The sequence below is a fragment of the Hypanus sabinus genome, chromosome 12, assembly GCF_030144855.1.
Source record: "Hypanus sabinus isolate sHypSab1 chromosome 12, sHypSab1.hap1, whole genome shotgun sequence".
NCBI lineage: Eukaryota > Metazoa > Chordata > Chondrichthyes > Myliobatiformes > Dasyatidae > Hypanus > Hypanus sabinus.
The window spans coordinates 82,704,724-82,724,995 of record NC_082717.1 but is presented as its reverse complement, the minus strand read 5'-3'; the positions used below and the strand labels follow the sequence as shown (position 1 = coordinate 82,724,995).

Genomic DNA, 20,272 nt, shown 5'->3' with positions numbered 1-20,272 from the left:
ATTGTTTGACAAAACTGCCTGACAGCAAACAAGCATTTTTAGAGATCAGTCATCTCTCTTCAGTGTTCACTGCTAAAACCTAAAACTCATTTAGACACTTCATCACATATACTGGTGTCGCCAGATGTGAATATGAAAGCTTCAAGCTGGCTCACATGACTTGAATCAGAGTTGAAATGTCTGATTTTTGTTTGCAAACTTCTTGCATCTGGTGATGCAAATGGCTCCTGGCCAGACTGGAGCAAGGCACCGATATGACTCAAAGACTGAAGCACGACTGCAGCCTGGTCAAACACAAACAGGTCAATGCAGTTTCCAATGGCATCCTCACTCAGCTGGTGTCCCAGCGGCCAAGCACAGCTTGTTGAAACTGTGGTGCATTGCATTTCGCAAGGAGCTTCCAATACAAGGAACACATTTGCAAGTGAAACACGAGGACAAGAAGTTTCAAAAGCCGTCTAAATCTACAAGGAGTTTAACAGTCATGTTCAAGGTTGACTTCACCCTCGGGGAAGATACATCAACGTATTTGTTAACCATCAGTCGGTCGAGCTACAAGTTGATAGAGTGTCAGACATCACCATTAACTCCAAACACACGTGATGGGCACTTGGGTCCCCACCAGTCAAATCAAGTCATCACTCCAACTGCAGTGCGTTGGGTGGAACCCTCCAGCTGATTGGTGAGGCTGAACCGTAACCAAGTCAATGGTGCGTGCAATCTTAAGAGACCAGCCAAATCTGATTGTCCTTGGCCTTGACTAGATAGACAAGCTTGATCTCGGGAGCAATCCTCTGGATGAGATCTTACAAAGACACTGGCCATTCAATCGATGCCATACCACCACAGTACGAGACCAAGCAACAACTGCAACAGTGCTGTGCAGCAGTGTTTCAGGAAGGGTTAGGCTAACACACCAAACTGCAAGCAGAACTCAACCTCCATCTAGATGCAAAGCCAGTCTTCTGTCCCAAAAGACCAGTCCCATACGCAGCCTTGCCAACTGTGGAGCAAATGCTAGAATGTCCGCAGCAAGCGAGTGCGATCACAGTTACCATCTCCTCATGTTGGGCAGCTCCAGTAATCGTTACTGGCCAACAGTACAGTGAGGTTATATGTAGACTTCCCAACTGGGCTGAGTGTGGCTCTGAAGACACAACACTACCCATCACTGATACTGGCAGATCTCTTTGCAAAATTGAATGGTAGTCACTACTTTGGAATTTACTGAAGCCTACCTTCTGGTAGGTGGCGGAAAATTCACAGGAGCTTCCTACCATTACAACACATTGGGGGTTGTTTTCCTTCCTTGGCTTGCCTTTTGGGGTAAAGGCAGTTCCTTCAATTTTCCAGAAGCTTATGGACACTGTACTGAGTAGTATTGATGGTGTTGCCACTTACCTTGATAAATCATTGTGATGGGCATGGATCAGACAGAACTATGCCAAAGCCTGGACTATGTTTTGAACAAGCTACAAGACTTTGGATTACAATTTTAGGCTGAAAGAATGCAGCCTCTTGACATCTTCAGTCAAGTATCTGGGATTCATCATCGAATAGCACAGTCGTTACCCAGGTCCCAGAAATATTATTGCAATCTTAAAGATGCCTCCACCATCAGATGTCAGCACTTTGAAATCATTTTTGGGCACAATCGGTCATTATTCAGCATTTTTCACGGCAATGCACCAGCTGAGGAAGCCACTCGATGCCCTGCTCAACGAGGGTGCAACGTGGAAGTTGTCCAAACAATACCAAGAGGCTTTTGATCAGGTAAAAAATATGGTGTCATCTGACCTGTTGATGCATTTCAACCTAGAGTTGGTAATTGTTGCCGTGACAGATGTGTCCAACTTCGGGGTGATGCTGTTGTATCCCTGATCTTCCCTAATCATTCAGAAAAAGCAGTCGTGCATGCATTCAGATCACTGGCCACAGCAGAAAGGAACTATGGACAAATCAAGAATGACTTGATGTGCAGAAATTCCACAAGGTACATTAATATGGCAGGAGCTTTACTCTCCTTACTGATCACAAGCCCCTGTGGTCCCTCTTCAGGTCGAAGGCATCCTAGTGCATACAACTAACCACCTACAAAGATGGGCAGTATCATTATTAGCTTGTAATTTTGAAATCAACCCCCAGGAACTTGATCAGGCAGATGTCCAGATTTATGAATCAGCAGGTTACTGAAAACAAAGAAGTAATCATGGCTGCAATTTCAGTGCATTTCAAAGTCCACCGGGTTGCTGAAGGTCTTCCGGTCACAATTGACAAGATCAGAGGCGAAATGGCTGCAGATCCTCTTCTTCAGCATTGCCTCCAGACACCTCATTGGTGGATGGCCTGTCGTACCCTTCTATCAACATCATACATCACTGCACCATCACTGTGTACTCCTGCCTTATGTTTGATTCCACAGACAGAAATACTGAAACAATCCCACCGGGGTCACCCAGCATCAACCAAATGAAAGCCCTGGCAAGAAGCTTTGTGTACTGGCCAGGCATAGGCAAAGATAATGTGACTGTATGCAAGCAGCGAACTCAGTTCTCTATGGCAGCAAAGAATCCAACTATGGGCTCAAGCTACCAGACCATGGAGTCAAGTACATAATGACTTTGCTGGCCCACTCAATGGGTGTACCTACCTTGTCTAGGCTGACACTTATTCGAAATGGCCAGAATTATCGATGAAGTCAACAATAACAGAGGGTACCATCCAACAGCAGCTGCAGATCTTCAGCCACTTTGGGTTGCCAGAAATGTTTGTTTCTGACAACGGCACTCAGTTCAGTTCATTGCAGTTTGCTGTACTCTGCCAGAACAGCAGAATTATCCACATCTCTCCTCTCACTGCTCTACTCCCTCTATAGCCATGTCTGTTAGGCTAGGAATGGCTCAAATATTACCTAAAAATTGATGATACAACCATTGTGGTAGAATCCCAGATGGAGATGAGAGGGTGTACGGGAGCAAGATGTACCAGCTAGTTGAGTGATGTCGCAGCAATAACCCTGCATTCAACCAAAGAATTGATTGTGGACTTCAGAAAGGGTAAGACAAGGGAACTTGAACCACAGAGGGATCAAAAGTGGAGAGAGTGAGCAGCTTCAAATTCCTGGGTGTCAAGATCTCAGAGGATCTAATGTGGTCCCAGCATATCAATGCAGCTGTAAAAAAGGCAAGACAGCAGCTATATTTCATTAGGAGTTCGAAGGGATTTGGTTTTGTCACCTAAAACACTCTAAAACTTCTATAGTTGTGGCATGGAGAGCATTCTGACAGGCCGTGTCACCCACAGGACCGAAAAAAGCTACAGAAAGTTGTAAAATTAGTCAGCTTCACCTTGGGGACTAGCCTCTGTAGTATCCAAGACATCTTCAGGGAGCGGTGTCTCAGACGTCCATTTATAAGGACCCCCATCACCCAGTACATGCCTTGTTCTCATTGCTACCATCCAGAAGGAGGTACAGAAGCCTGAAGCACACACTCAGTGATTCAGGAACAGTTTCTTCTCCTCTGCCATCAGATTCCTAAATAGACATTGAACCTATGAACACTACCTCACATTTTTATATTATTTCTGTTTTTATGCGATTTTTAATTTAACTATTTAATATACATAAATATACTTGCTGTAATTGATTTACTTATTTTTTCTTTTAATGTTATGATATATTGCATTGAGCTGCTGATGCTAAGTTAGCAAGTTTCACCACATATGACAGTGATAATAAACCCGATCCGCTCACTCCCCTATCACCCACAGTCCGATGGCCAACCAGAGAGTTTGTAGATACCTTCAAACAGTCGCTACTGAAATCAAAAAGGGAAGGAGTATTGACCAACACATTTCTGCTGACATATCAAACTTAACCACATCGCGGCCTTGAGGGGAAGTCACTTGCTCAGTGCTTTTGAGGAGAAAGCTGTGCAGTGTTGGATGCAGAGCTGCCATGGTGTCCGACATCCCAGACGGCAGATGGTCAGGTGCACAGAGGCAGCCACACAGATTGTGATCAACGGGTGATGTTCACCCTTGTAGAATTCACAAATCACTAGCCGAAAATGTGACATACCAAATGAAATTTGCTTTCTCAAAATTTATGTGTTGGCAAGGATTCAACAGCACTAAACTTCGTTTTATCTCATTTCTTGAAACAACCACAAATGACGTGGCTTTGCACTACGGAAAGTCGCAATAAGGCCCATTTCCTTGGAATGCAACTTGATCAATAACCCCTCCCCGCTCCAGTTATTCTCTATTCTCCCCCTCCCCCCATCAGACAGAAGATACAACAGCCTGAGAACTCATTTCACCAGCCTCAACGACAGCTTATACCTCACTGTTATAAGAGTCTTGAGTAGACCTCTTGCTTGATAAAGCTGGACTTCTAATCTTTCTTTCTGCTGAATAGTCTCCCTGGCATTTTACTGTCTCCCTTTCTGCGCGTTCCCTATAACTGTAACTCTATATTTTGCATTTTGTGGTTGCTCTTCTGTTTGTACTATCTTAACTTACTTATGTGTGGAATGACCTGTCTGAATGGTACACAGACAAACAACTTCTCACTGTATCTCGGTATATGTGACAATAATGAACCAATTGCAATTAACTTTGCCCATCCTCCCCATAAAATGTTAATGGCATGTGTTCAGAACGGGGCTTTAATGTTAGCTTACTAAGTAAGGGGCTAGAGTAATAGCCATTGAGAACAGGTTTGTCATCCCCCATTTTGGGATTGTTACCCAACCAAATTCACAATCAAGTTTAATATCACTGTTGCAATAGATAATAATAGAAAATATAAATTACTGTATATATATTTAGAATTAGAATTTTATTTCTTTTTAAAAAAGAAGTGAGGCTGTGTTCATGAGTGCATTGTCCATTCAGAAATCTGATGGTGGAGGAGAAGGAGCTGTTCCTGAAACATTTAGTGTGTGCTTTCAGGCTCGTGTACCCACTCCCTGATGGTAGCAATGAGAAGAGGGCATGCCCTAGATCAGGGGTGGCCAACCTTTTATACTCTATGCGTCAGTTTTTTCACATACAAATTCAGATGCACCATACAACTCTTGTAAAAATATGTTAATATAGACATATTTAGCATTTTACATGATATATTGACTTAACACAAAAACAAGATAAACATTACTTACCTTAATGAGACTTTTAACAAATATATTTTGTCTTCTTTTGAATTCTTCCTTTTTCTTAATCATGTATTCTTTCCATAACTCAAACCCAAGCACTAGCTTCAGTTTTCCTTCTATTTCAGTCTGATGTTGTGTTTTATAGTGTCTATTAAGATCATGTCTTCTATTATGTGAGAAAGTGTTTTCTTTTTAGTAATTTTTTATTGAAGTTCATCATCAAACAAACATTTCCATAAGATGTATTTCAGACATTGTACCTATATATCACATAATCATATATGTCACAAATCTCCACAAAGTATTTATCTGAGGTACACTCTTATAGAAAAGAGTGGAAAGAAAAAATAAGCAAAGGGACGAACTATGTACAAGTAGGGAGTGATCTTTTTTTTTACAACAGATTCATTGATTTGTGAGAATAAAATCAGGCCTATGAGGCATTATGTAGTTAAACCATTTTTCCCAGTATGAATCAAATTGTTCCAAATGGGATAAAATTCTCTTACGTTTGATTAGATTTAATAGCCCATTGACATTAAAAGAAATGAATTTTACCTTGTCCTTAGCCATCTGTATTTATCTGTCAATGTATCATTGAAATTAGAATGAAACTTAATCGATCTACTCCCTGAACAAATAAGAACCAAGCAACGCAAATAATAACAAAAATGGCAACAAATGTGTGATTCCAAGGCTGAGGTCTCTAGTAAATGACCCTGCGTTGAGCTAGAGGAAATGTCTAGCTGTGGGGGATAACCCCTCCTACTTGTGAGTTGAGGGCCCCCATTGCAGTATTCATAAAAGTCAGTGAACAAATCCATTACACAGAAAAAATTTCCCTGTGTACTTCTCCTATATATATATATATATATATATATATATATATATATACACACACACACACACAGGTGCATACATATACATTACATATATACATATTCTCATTTTGGTGGGGAAAAAGGAGTAAGGGAGCAAATAGAGAATAACAACTAAGTAATATAAAATCCACATTATAATAAGTATTTCTCGAGTTAGGTATATCACCGTCTACTTTTGATTCCGTTTAGCTTCTCAACATTTTTAAAGTTAGCCGAACCTTATGGCTCTTCTGGAGGGGGTGAGGACTGTCTTTGGGAAACTTCCGGTCTCTTCCTGATATATTTCTCTCGGCCGCCTCCCGTCTCCTGCCTTCTCGATTCTCGCACTATTTTCCAAGCAGAGCAGGATAATTCCTCAGTAAGGTTTTCCTTCGTTTTGGTCAGGCTGACGGGCAACCCTCTGGCCTTCATGTCTGTATAGTCGCCTCTTCCACTGTCTGGTACAACCGCATCCCATTGTCATAAAACACTTGAAGTTTAGCAGGGTACGGAGTTTGAAATTTAATCCTTTTTTGCTTTAGTACTTGCTTTACTTCAAAGTATTCTTTGCGTTTCTGCAGGACCGTGGAGGGGGGGTGTAATCTTGGTCGAGATATCTTAATTTATCGTCGAAAAACACTCTCTTCTTACCCCAGGCCCTTCGTAGAATCTGCGCCTTGGTGCTGTACGGATGGGATTTTATTATTATTGAGCATGGCTTTCTATCCTGGGTAGGTTTCGGGACTAACGTGCGGTGGGCTCTTTCGATTTCCAGCTTCGTAGCCGAGGGAATATCCAGCGCATCCCGCAGTAACTTTCCAACAAACTCCGTCATAGACGAGCCCTCCGCTCCTTCAGGAACGTTGTAGATTCTGATCTTTTTCCACCATGATCTTCCCTCCAGGTCAAGCAGTTTACCTTCTTGGTGAAGTAATATTTTTATTGTCTTACTCAGTATCTGTTCCACGTTTTGAATGCAATCTTCCACCTTCTCAATTCGAGTCTCTGCCTCCGCTGGTTTTTGATTGATGCTGGCGAGCTCTGACTTAATATCGCGGAGCTGCTGCTTTTTTTCTTTCTGGACCTCCATTATTTCTTTCAGGATTTTGAAGATATTCGCCGCTTCGCCTGAGCAAGGCCCAGCGTCCGCCTAGCTCGCACGCAGTCGGGTCGGAGAGCCGCCCGCTGCACCCCTCTCGGCCGCAGGCTCCGCAGTGTCGCTTTTTTTATTTCCACTCTTTTTCCCCATTCTTTCCCCTCTTTTCAGTTCAAATATTTTTCAAAAAATATTATATTTGATGGGTTAACGGGGCTTAATACGCGTTTTTCCAGAGGAGCTAGTGACTTAAGCTGCCATTCTCGACAATGATGTCACCAGAACCCAAGAAAGTGTTTTCACAAACAATACACAGCGGTTTTCCTGACGGACCCGCTATAAATAGAACTCATTTTCCCACCATTCATTGAATTCACGCTTACTATCACTTTCTGCTTTTCTTTTGCTCTTTTTCTTTTGCACTGTGATGGGTAACTGAATGTAAAAACAAGGCTTAATTTTCAAAAAAGTACAAAATTGCAAATCTTCACAAAGGACGAACAAAGCACAACTCTGTAGTGCGCGAGTGTCAATTGTAAGCTGACTGGCAAAAGCCTGCAACACACCGCTGGTGCAGACGCCTGGCGCCTCAGGATCAAACAAGTATTAAACATGTATCAAACAGTTATGGAATGAATGCAGTACAGAAATCCTTCTTTCCTAGTTTGACTCATTGAACATTTTTGTTAATTGAAAACAGATTAATGTGAAAGAAGATAACATTCGCCAAAAGATGTGCATGAAGTAATAAAATTGCTAAAAATAATTGCTTAGGTTTATTCTCAGTAAAACCCATTTCTAGCTCTAAGCTACTTGAATTCCTGTTATAGATTTTTTTTTCTACAAATCAGTTTTTGGTTAATACTTTTGCATGAGTAGACTTACTTTTTTATTATTATCACTGGGGTGCAATGGTCACTTCTAATCATTCAATGCACCACTTTTGGCACATGCGCCATAGGTTGGCCATCCCTGCCCTAGATGATGGGGCCCTTAATGATGGATGTTGCTTTTTGAAGGCGTCCTCGATGGTGGGGAGGCTAGTGCCCATGATGCAGCTGGCTAATTTTACAACTTCCAGCAGCTTTTTCCAATCCTGTGTAGTGGTCCATCCATACCAGGCAGTGATGCAACCAGTTAGAATGCTTTCCACGGTACAGCTGTGGAAATTTGTAAGAGTCTTTCATGACATACCAAGTCTCCTCAGACTCCAAGTGAAATAAAGCTGCTGTTATGCCTTCTTCCCAATTGCATCAGTTGGGACCAGGAATGATCTAGAGATGTTGACACGGAGGAATTTGAAGCTGCTCACCCTTTCCATTACTGATCCCTCGATGAGAACTGGTATGTGTTCAACAGCAACAGGAGAGTTCCTGCCATCAGCCACACTCAGCTCAACAGCACCATCGACTCCTGACGAAATCAGCCAGTTAGTTGCCTCATTAGGTGATACACCTACTTATGGAGCAGTTTCCTAGGCAGATTGTTATTTGTTTGTTTCACCCCCAGAATCTAAAATTTTCAAAATTTTTTTTATTCCATCTTGAAGTCACTGGTCCAGAAGATACTCGCTGCACGGCAGCACTTGGACAAGTTCCATGTGACTGCTGGGTGACCCAGCAAGGGCCAGGGTGTTCATGGAGGTGAGGTAGAGGAGCAATGGGACTACCCACTTCAGTGCAGCTCCCTGCTTCTGGAGCTGGGCTGAAAGGGTATCTGATGGAGGTGCACAAAATCACAGAGTGAATGCACTCGGTCTTTTTCCCAGAGTTACAGCGTCAGGAACTTGAGGGCATAGGTTTGAGGTGAGAAGGGAAATTGAAGGACAGAAGGGATGTTGTCTGTGTGGTATGTAGATTAGAAAGATTTAGAAGACTGACAAATGGGACTACCTGGTTGGGGTATTTTGGACGTCATGCAATAGTGGGGCAGAAGCATCTGTTTCCATGCTGTATGACTCTAAACTTGCCTCAATGTAGGTTGTTATGCTTGGTGACAGGTTGTAGATAAATAAGTCTATAATTTCACATTTTTAATGGCCTCACTTTTATCATGGGGGAGCATTGTGCCAGTAGGGGCAAATGGGTGAAAGAACTCTTCTTGCAGATGCACTCCTCACCTTGGTTCCAGCCATAAAGCTCATAAGTGCAAACGCTGTCTGCTTACTACGGACTAACTACTGAGGTCCATGTGATCTTGATACTGTAGTGGTTTCAATGACAGTTGTCTTCATTGTCCTGAAAGAGAAGTAAGAGGTGTTATATTAATGCAAGCCTTCCTTGGTATATTACTTTTACTTGTAAAGATGAAACATATCCTTTGATATTTATTTACTTGATAATGTACGTAATTTAACATTGACTTTGATTGGGATTGCTGCCTGCTCAAATATTGCATTTAAAATGGAAACCAAGCTCTGAAATGACTGAAGGGTCGTTCTCAGTAAATTTTCTCTCTTTCTCTCCAGATTATTTATGATGAAAAGGTTTCTTGGTAAGTATCGCTCACGAACATTCCAAATTATAAAAATGTTATACCTTTCTGCACTCGCCTCAGAGACAAAGGTCATACTGTGAGGAAAATGGCTCTTTGACTCGCCATGTCCATAGCAACCATTTTGTTCATTTACCCTAATCCTATTTGCTCGCATCAAGCCCATATCTTTCTATGCCTTGCCCATTCAACTACCTGTGATTGTATCTAATTCCATTACCTCTTCTGACAATAAATTCCAGATATATATGCCTCCTTGTGCAAAAACAAAACTTACCCTCAGCTCCCGTTTAATACTCCTACCTCTGATCTTTAGACTTTGCCCTCTTGATTTTGATATCCCTGCCATGGCAGATAGATTATGATTATGAACGCTATCTATTATTCTTATAATATTATTTACCTCTGTCAGGTCACCTCTCAGCCTTCCTCAATCTCGAGAAAACAAGCCCAGCCTACACCACCTATCCCGATAACTGGCCAATTCTGACGAATCTCTATTGCATCTTCTCCAGCACAGTCACGCATCCTCATAGCCCAAAACCGCACACTACAAGGGGCCACGATGGAGTAGTAGTTGGCACGAAGCTATTACAGCTCGGGATGTCAGAGTTCAGAGTTCAGTTCCAATGTCACCTGTAAGAAGTCTGCACATCCTCCCTATAGAATGTGTGGGTTTGCTCTGGGTCCTCTACTTTCCCCTTCAGTCCAAAGACGTACCGATTAATATGATAATTGGTTATGGTAAATGTTCCCTTGATTAGGCCAGGGTTAAATTGGGGGTTACGGGCATAGTTTGAAGGGCCAGAAGAGCCTATTCCGCACTGTATCTCTAAACAAAATAACTAGGCACTCCAAGTGTGGACCAACGAGTGATTTGTAAGTTGCAATGTAGCATCACAACTTTTATATTGTGTCCTGACCTGCGAAGGAAAGCAAGCCATATGTTTTCTTTGCACCCTCTCCATCAGTACTCTACACTCACTCTCTGTTCACCAGCTTCCCACTACACACTGCTCATCAACACTTCACGTTTGCTCTGAGAACATCCCCTGTTCATACATTCACTCACACTTCATCCACCCAGTCTGTCAGTACAACACCCTCTCAGTTAACACATCCCCTTTACTTTGGTGTCATCACCAGCTTTTGCTTCTTTCCCCATCCGATACGTGCGGTGGTCATGTACAACAGAGGAATACTGTCTGTGTGGTCTGTAATGCAATGCATGTCAATGAGCTAGGATCACACAAAATGTTGGAGGAACTCAGAAGGCCAGGCAGCATCCAGGGAAAGGAGTTTAGTCGATGTTTCGAGCCGAGTTCCAACTGGATTCTTTTCCATAGATGCTTCCTGGAACTGTGCGTGTGTGTGAGTGTGAGTCTTGGGTTTCCGGCATCTGCAGGTTTTCTTTTGCTTGTCAATGAACTAATCCTAGGATTTGTATCACTTTCCTCCTCAGGTGGGAATCTCTGATCTTGATACTAATGTATGCAGTCTACATCCTGATTATGAAGTAAGGACTCATTAATTTTTAATGTTCTCTGGAACTTGGTGATAGAAACTGCCCGTTAAATAATGAACAGATCTTTATCTTCAACCCTTGAACAGGGCAGCAAGGAGATTGGTAGTCTGCATCCAAGTATATGGTTGTAACGACGGACCCAGTTTGATTCCCATTCTCGGCTCACTCAGTGATAAAGATGAGCTTATTTGTCACATGCACATCAAAACATTGAAACATACAGTCAAATGAGTCATTTGGGTCAAATTAGATTGGCAAGGTTGTGCTGGGCAGCCCACAAGTGATGCCACATTACCAGAGCCAACATGCCCGCAACTCGTAACTCTTTGGAATTTGGGAAGAAACCGTAGAATGCAGAGGAAACCCACACAGTGACTGGGAGAATGTACAAATTCCTCATAGACAGTAGTGGAAATCAAACCCAACCCTGATCTTACAGCTGGCTCTGTAGAGCAATTACCCTAACCGCTAGGACACTGTGCCACCCTCAATGGGAGTTTTAGGGGAGTGCAGTTATGTCCTTTGTGTTTGTGCGTGGCCAAGTGGTTAAGGCGTTGGTCTAGTGATCTGAAGGTCGCTAGTTTGAGCCTCAGCTGAGGCAGCGTGTTTTGTCCTTGAGCAAGGCACTTAACCACACATTGCTCTGCGACAACACTGGTGCCAAGCCGTATCGGCCCTTGCCCTTCCCTTGGACAATATCAATGGCGTGGAGAGGGGAGACTTGCAGCATGGGCAATTGCCGGTCTCCCACACAACCCTGCCCAGGCCTGTGCCCTGGAAACTTTCCAAGGCGCAAATCCATGGTCTCTTGAGACTAACAGATGCCTATAAGTTATGTCCTTGAATGCTAAAATCCACGTGGAAGAACAGATCAGCTGAATAGGATCAACTGAACGGCCTCCTGTGTTGAAACAATGCTGTGGATCCTCCATACTCACTGGAGACAGACTGGCAGGCAGAAGAACAATGCCAGCAGGTACATGCCTATTGGATGATTGACCCATGAAATTCAGCCGCAGCACTTTCTCCAGGCTCCAGACAGGTAGAACTGATCAGCCCCCTGATAACCACACAGGTTCCAGAGAAGCACATAGGCTCAAGTTGCCCACACACCTGGCTTTGGCAGAGTCTGCAAGAGGCAGAGGCAAAAGCCAGTTCAAAGATAGGAGCCACGTACAGAGCAGAGCTGACACCTCTTACATTCCCAGAAGAAGTATTAAAAGTAAGCATACTACAAACTGTCCATGGAGAGAAAGAAACACTGGGCACTCACAACTACTGTGGGGTCACTTACAGTGGTGGGACCGCTGAAGCAGTACACAAGGTGCGGTTTCAAAGGCCTGCTGTCATTTTTCAGATGACAAGAAAGTAATGTTTCACGAGAAATGCTTGACACAGAGACCAGCCATTCAGCCTAACATTTCTCTGCTGGTCAAAACAAGCCGTCCTAGCCTGAACCCACGTTCCACACTAGGTCTGCAGTTCTACCGGTCACACATCTGCAAGTACACATCCAGCTAGGTCGAGGGTTTCTAACTCCCAACATCCTCTCAGTCCCTGAGCTCTGGACCTCACTGCCCCAGTGAGCACAAAAAATAATGCTTTCCTCCCCTCCCCTCGAGGTCACTTTGGATTTTGACCCGAATGTAGGGTTCTCATTATTATCCTTTCTGGACTCCTCATAATTTTATACATTTAAGTCCCCATTCAGCTTCTTTTCCCAGAGAGATTATCCACAGTTTATCGATCTTATTCCTTCGGCTAACAACTTTCCAGCTGAGTAAATCTCCTCTGCACCCACTCCAGTGTGATATGCTGAGTGGAAATGTGTGTGGTGTCGAACTGTGATGTTATACTCGGATCTGTTTCGTGTCCCCAGTTTTATATTTCACCTCACGTTTGTGGGAAGTTTGAGATGGTTGTTAGGTGAAGGTATACAGTATTTGTGGTGGGACCCTGAAGACTGAGACAGGGTTTCATTAATGAGCTAAAAGCAGCTACACTGTATGAGGCCCTGTCAGACCGATGACACCGTGTGGTGACTGACTGTGTTTCTGCTCCTTTCGTTATCTGCATGGTGTGACCGCTGACTGTCAGTCCTCAATCTCTGTGATGATATTCAGAAAAAAATGTCTGCAGTTTGCACTGTGCAACCATTCATAAAACCTCAGTCCGGTCTTGCTTCTGAGGGGTCCTATGTCTACCCACAGAGCAGAACAAAGGCCTAACTGTGCGCTGTAGGTACCTGCAGTTTCTGAAGAGCATTAGCTCCAAAAAATAAAATAGATTCTGAAAGAGCTGGATCCAAAAGGTCGACGGGAAGAAAAGTAGAGCTGACTTTTTGGGTCAAAGACCCTTTGTCAGAGCTGGGAAGGAGACTAAAGGGACTTGTTAAGCTGCACAAAGGATAGGTAAGAAAGATGACTCATAGGAGGAAAGTGGGGTCACCATGGAGATAAGGCTCTAAATGAGGATAACAACCAAAGGCATGAGGTTATCCAGTCATTGAATGAACAGGACAACAGGCAGGGTGCTAGAGGAAGTCAACAGCCGACACTACCTGACTTGCACCAGATCTCAGCACTGCTGCTGTCCTGTGTCTCCATTGAGTGACTGGGGGCAGTTAAAGAATGAGAACATAGACAAGAGCAGAGACAACGGATGCAGAGCAGGAAGACTGGATCAGACTGGACGTGTCCTCCACTCCGAGGAACAACTTCAGTTAACCAGGTGTCACTCCACTTATTTTTATAGAGGAATATTGGTTGAAGGGTGGGATGACATAGCAAATAGGAATGGGGACAACTGTGCTCAGTAACCAAAGAATACCGAGCAGTGGTACAGTGGATTTCTCTCCCTATTCTGTGGGATGCTGGACATGTCCGTTGGAATACAACTGGCCCTGTGTGCGTGGCCAATAAGTCATTGTAACCTTCCATTCATTAGTTCATCACCTCTTGCAAGCTGATACCGGTTGTTGAGTGAGAGGTTCTCCATCTTATCCAGACACCTGTCCCTTAGCTTACACATTGACATCAAGCTGTTTAGAACATCAACATCCCAAGTCAATGGACAACACATCATTGGAACCCTATGTCCTCATCATCATTAGCTCCTCTAATGCATGTACAGGTTTTTGCTCCCAGCGGATGCAGGATGACTTTGGAACTGTAAAACCTACCTGAAAGTCAACTCATCGTCGAAAGAGCGCAGGAAGTCAAAATTGAGTTTATTGTCATATGCACTCGTGTAATGAAAAACTTGCAGCACAATCACAGACTCAAATCATACAAGCTGTATTCATGAGAAGACCATAAATTAAACAAATTATGCACACATTTTATACAAAATGATACAATTGGAGCCAAAGAGAAACAAAGTCCATTGCAGTGCAAAGCGGTCAGAGCTGGCATCACGCTGCTCTACGGAGCTGGTGGTTAGGGTTCTGCTGGTTGGTTCAAGAACCAAATGGTTGAAAGGAAATTGTTGTTTTTGAACCTGGTGGTGTGGCTCTTCAGTCTTCTGTACCTCCTGCTGGGAGAAGATGGCGTGAACCAGATGGTGGGGATATTTGATGACAAATGAGAACCGTCGCTGGGTCGTTTCTTAATTCATTCATCTTTTGAAATCGAGATATTACTGGCAAGACCGTCATTTATTATTTTTAACTGGGCTTGGGAAGGTTGTGGTGAGCTGTCTTCTTGTACCATGGCGACCAGTCTGACGGAGTTGCTTCCATAGTGCTGTTGGGGATTGAGTTCAGGGATTTGGATCAGCAATACTGAAGGAACAGGGATATATTTCCATGACAAGATGGTGCGTGACTTGGAGGTGAACCTGCTGGTGGCCGTGTTTCCATGTTCCTTTTGTCCTTCTCCTTCCTGATGGTAGAAGCCGTAAGTTTGAGGATTGATGACGGAGTAGCCTGGGTGGGTGGTGCATTTTGCAGATGGCACACACAGCATTTGCAATGTGCTGATGTGGAGCAAGTGAGAACGAGGTGGTAGATGGGGTGCCAATGAAGTCGGCTGCTTTATCCTGGATGGTGTCCAGCTTCTCCAGAGTAGTTGGTTCCATGCTCAAGAGGGTAACTAGAGAGTTTTCTGACTCTGCTAGAAACTCGAGACTTGCGGATGGTTGTGAGGCTTAGGGGTTACGTGAGATGAGTCATTCAATGCAAAATGTTCAATCTCTGGCCTGTTGTTGCAGCTGCATTGCTTATTTACCCAAATCAGTTATGTCTCTGATGATTGGTGACCACAGAATACTGCTGGAGAGGGAATGACACTGATAAGTGGTAAAGCCGTCCCCCATTGGAGGTGGCCGTTACCTTGACTTGTGTGACATGAATGTTACCTGCCCATGCCTGAATGTCATCTCGTGCTTGCTGCACGTCAACATGAACCGCTGTCTCTGATTGGCACATTGCAAACGTTGGAAGAGACAGCAAGGTAGAGATCATAGAAGAATTACCATAAAAGAACCTAGATAACCTGGTGATATCAGGGATCAGAACTCAAAATGAAAAGTTGATCAGTCTCATTATTGGGTCCATTCTGTACTTAGTTCAACTTCCACTGCTACTCCATGATTTCCCGTGATGGGAGCTTTGTTCTTTCCAAGGTGGAGCCTTTGGAGCGATTGGCTGGGTGAAGGACTGGGATGTGGGGTAGGCTCAATTTATTAGAGCAGCAGTTTGAGATTGGAGGAACGTGGGAAATAGGACTAAAGGAGGACAGCATTGATTGGAACAGAAACACCCTGTACAATAGCCTGGCCTAGAATAAACATATTATATAATTGAAAACTTATGAAGAAGGAATGTTCTCCATATGTCTTCTCCTGTCTCTCTACAAGTGCCATAGCAATGAAGTATGTACTGGGCTTCATCATAATTACCATGAGAACCTGAATTAATGTTCAAACTTCAAAATATGTGTACATTATACAACCTTGAGATTTGTCTCCTTACAGGCAGCTACAAAACAAAGAAACCAAAAGAACCCATTAAAAAAAATGTGCTTTTGTAGTACAAACTGAATGTGAAAGAATTAACTTAAAAATACTCTAATTTTTGCTAATTACTGCTTGGACCCAGGTTCAACACGTCGATGCAGATCTTCTTTGAGAGCAAGTGGAAGAAGCCATCTGTGAACATGGCCAACGGGAACACAAGTAATGCAGAAATGGATGACAACAGCAACTGTGATGCCACTATGGTCTTACTGAAGAAAGGTAGGAGTCAGGGTAAATAGCTCGTCTTCAGAATCCTTGGAAATCTTCAGCAGGTTTGCATCACACAGCTCAGGTTGAAGGACGTGTTGCAGAAGTGACTGCTGAGGACAGGAAGGAAGGCAGCAGGAGCAGGGAGGACAGTTCAAAACTGTTTGGCCATGGGGAGAAGTGTGGTCATGTTGTAACTCACTGAATTTAAAAGATTTCCTGAGTCCCTGTTACATAGATGTCCAAGAACTGTTGACTGTCTCGGCTGTGATGCCGCTCTGGTCCATCAGCTGGGATCGTCTGGGTTCCCACTGGCTCCTTAAACTTGCTGTTCAATCGGTTTGGCTCCTCAGTGCCTTATCCACCTTTTTGTTTGAAGTATTCATGCACCATACTTGTGAAAGCCACAAATGAACACACTTCCAGCCATTTCTGCCCTGGGAAAAGTCTTCACTTGATCTGTGTGACTGATACAGTCCCACCCTAGCATAACCCCTCATCATTTTAAACACCTCTATTAAATCTTCCTTTGCTCAGGACAACAGTCCCAGCTACTTTTGTTTCATCTTGATGCCTGAAATTTTACTAGCAAGCAGTGTGAATGACTCTGTCTGCTGTCTCACTTATGATGAACATTGCAGGACTACGCCTGATGATAGGGGTTGAGCAAGCTGGGGCTTTTCTCTCTGGAGCGAAGGGGGATAAGAAAGTGACTCGATAGAGGTGTACAAGATGATGAGGCATAGATCGAGTGGAGACTTACTTCCAGGGTGGAAATGGCTAATACGAGGAGGCATAATTTTAAAGTAATTGGAGGAAAGTATAGGGGAATGACAAGTTAGTTCTTTACAAAGGTGGAGGGTGCATGGAACCCTCTGTCAGGGATGGTGGTAGAGGCAGGTACATGAAGAGCACTTAAGCAACTCTTAGATAGTGATGTGGATGATAGTAAAATGGAGGGGTATGTAGGAGAGAAGGGTTAGATTGACTGTAGAGTAGCTTAAAAGGTTGACACAACATCGTGGACTGAAGAGCTTGTACTGTGCTGTACTGTTCTGTGTTCTGCGGCTCAGTGTAGGGGAACATTCTTTAGGGAAGGAAATTTGGGTTCTTTCTCTTATCCAGCCTCTGGCAAGTTTCTGGTCCGAAGCGTACACCCTCGGCTACTTCCAGGTGCAGGCTATACAAGCGAGGAGTGGGAGGAGGCGTAATGTGGCTTGTGTTTGATCAGGGCCTACTTTTGTTACTACAACTTCATTTTGTTACAAGGCACACCAAAGTGGGGAGAGAAATAGACATTTGGAAAAAATGTGACCGGGGGCACAATAAAATCATGAGGGGCATCAACAAGATGAATGCACACAGTTTTTTTTTACCCCAGGTTGGAGTATCAAAAGTTAGAGGGCAGAGGTTTACGATGAGAGGGGAAAGGTATAAGGGCAACCTGAGGAGCAACTTTTTCACACACAGGGTGGTATGAGTGGAATGAGGCGCCAGAGAAAATGGGTGAGGTAGGTACAATAATAGACAGGTATGTGACTGGGAAAGGTTTTAAATTATATGGGCCAAGCATGGACAAATGGACTACTTTAAATATGTGTCTTGGTTGGAATGGTCAAGATGGGCTGAAGAGCTTATGACACTATGATTGAAGAATCCTTCTGCTGTGACAGCCCACGTCCAAACTGTAGGAGATTGTATAGAGTTACAAAGCGTCTCTAGTTTGGGAAAATATACACAACTTTGGGAAGTTAAGGAGCAATGGCAGCCATTCCACTGGTGAGTGTGATGCCGTGAAAGGGTTAACACTTTGCGGCTTTCCTTTACAGCCAACTTCTCCCATAACTCCTCTGTGCTCATGGTGGACGAACTGTTGTCGGCATACCCTCACCAGCTGTCTTTCTCAGAGGCCAGTCTCAGGATCATGATGACCAGTCACTTTGGACCCAAAACCAGGCTAAGCATGGCCAGCCGCATGCTTATCAATGAGGTAACTGAAAGAAACCCAAACAAGCTTGCATTTATATAGCACCTGTTTTACAACCAATGATGTACCTGCACCGTGGTGATGCAGGAAATGAGTCTGCCGGCTGCAGGAGGTATCAGGTGGACAAACTCAGGTTCAAAGATTCTACCTGGCCGCAGGTAAGACATTGCCTGCCTAGTCTGTGTATGTATTACGGTCCACACCCTAGTGCATGCACGTGCCCAGAAGCGAAGTTCAAAATACATTTATTATCAAAGAATGTATAAATTGTACAGCCTTGAGATTTGTCTGCTTACAGGCAGCCACAAAGCAGGAAACCCAAAAGAACCCAATTGAAAAAAATAAAATAAAGAGCAAAACCCACTGCAGAGAGAAAGGGAAAAACATGCAAATCATGTAAGCAATGCAGTGAGCAACAGTGTTCAGAATCAAAGTGAGTCCTTAGACCCGAACTCCAGAGCAGTGAAGTTGCTGATCAGACAGAAGTAACTTTAAGATAATTTAAGCCTTCTCAGTCCATTGTGTTCACTCGTTCCATTTACCAATTACGGTCACTCATAATCTTCACAAGAAATGGGGTGGCAAAGATCAGGACAGCACAGGTTTACTTTGAGAGGCAGGAAACTTGAGGAGGTCTGAGGGGTAAGAGTGGTTAAAATCTGCCAGAGGAGGTGGTAGAGCAGGGGACAATCACTGCATTGAAGAGGTATTTAGAAAAACACTTGTATAGACAAGGCTTAGAAGAATAAAGTCCTGTAACATGGAGTTAGTGCAGGTGGGCAAGAAGATCAACATGGAGTTGTTAGGCTGAAGGCCTGTTTCTGAGGTAAAGTCAAGTGAGACTTCCCCTTGTCCACGTCTGTCATTACACCTCTGACCTTTGTTCAACTCTGACCTTTCCTAAGATGAACTCCACTTGTCACAGCAGCTACGATTTCCCATGGGTTAACAGTCTCGGTTTTCCTTTATCACTTCAGAGAAGCAGCTGGCTTTGCTTCAGTGCTTCAGTGAAGAGTACTTGCTGTGAAAACAATCTGGTTGCCTGCTACCCCCACTGCACTGCCTCAGGACTCCATCTGCTATTGGATGGCACTCCTCAACCACTTGCCATTGTTGCAGTGAAGGTGGGCCACTCAGTGGTGTGAGCACGGCACCTGATTGTCTCTGTGAGGAAGAGGGCCAGGTCGGCTATCCGGTAGTACGGACAGATGGCACGGAGCTGGCCAAGGCCCAGGAACGGTGAAGTCTTCAGAAAGTGGTAGAATCAGACCAGTCCATCACAAGCAAAGCCTTCCCTACCACCAAGCACAATTACTGCATCAAGAAGGCAGCATCCATCATCAGTGACCCTCACTGTCCAGGCCCTGTTCGATTCCTGCTGCTACTATCAGGCAGGAGATATAGGAGCTTTAGATCGAGGTTGACAAGAGCAGATTGGATTGTTAAATTAGTGAGAATTTAATGCAGATCGAGCCTCTTATCGGTGTTTACATGATTTTTCTGAGGTAAGGACTGTGTAATAACATGATGCATATAAAACACTACTCTGTCTTTTCCTCAGCATCCACCCCTGGGTTGCCGTGGTTCTCCCTCTTGACCAAAGCAGGCTTCATTTGCAGTCACTGAGTGTTAGAGAAGCAAATCAAGGGCAACCACTGTTGAAGTGGGGGAACCGGGCTGGTAAAGCCTGTACTTCACATGCAGCCTGCAGTAGCCAATGCCCTTAACATGCCTGGGCACTGCCAATCTCAGGTGGTCGTGGCAAATGGTTAACATCAAGTTAACCAGGCAGGTCAGCAATAAAATTGTGGTCAGTTAATGTGGTGAGCAGCGCCATTATTTGAAAGGGCAAGCCCCACCCAATCTTTGGCTGTGACCCGTTGAAGTAACGGATTGCCAAGCCCGCGCTGATGTGACATTTATTAGGTC

At 43.9% G+C, this 20,272-nt stretch overlaps 1 protein-coding gene across 1 annotated transcript in view; it reads left to right on the top strand.

The window, feature by feature from the left end:
* Positions 1-20,272, top strand: part of slc24a3 (solute carrier family 24 member 3) — a 324,655-nt gene that overhangs the window by 282,054 nt on the left and 22,329 nt on the right. The window contains exons 8-11 of the mRNA XM_059986300.1: positions 9,583-9,608; positions 11,071-11,124; positions 16,232-16,368; positions 18,186-18,346. Of these exons, the coding sequence (XP_059842283.1) occupies positions 9,583-9,608; positions 11,071-11,124; positions 16,232-16,368; positions 18,186-18,346 (378 nt within the window). The remainder of the gene's footprint in view (positions 1-9,582; positions 9,609-11,070; positions 11,125-16,231; positions 16,369-18,185; positions 18,347-20,272) is intronic.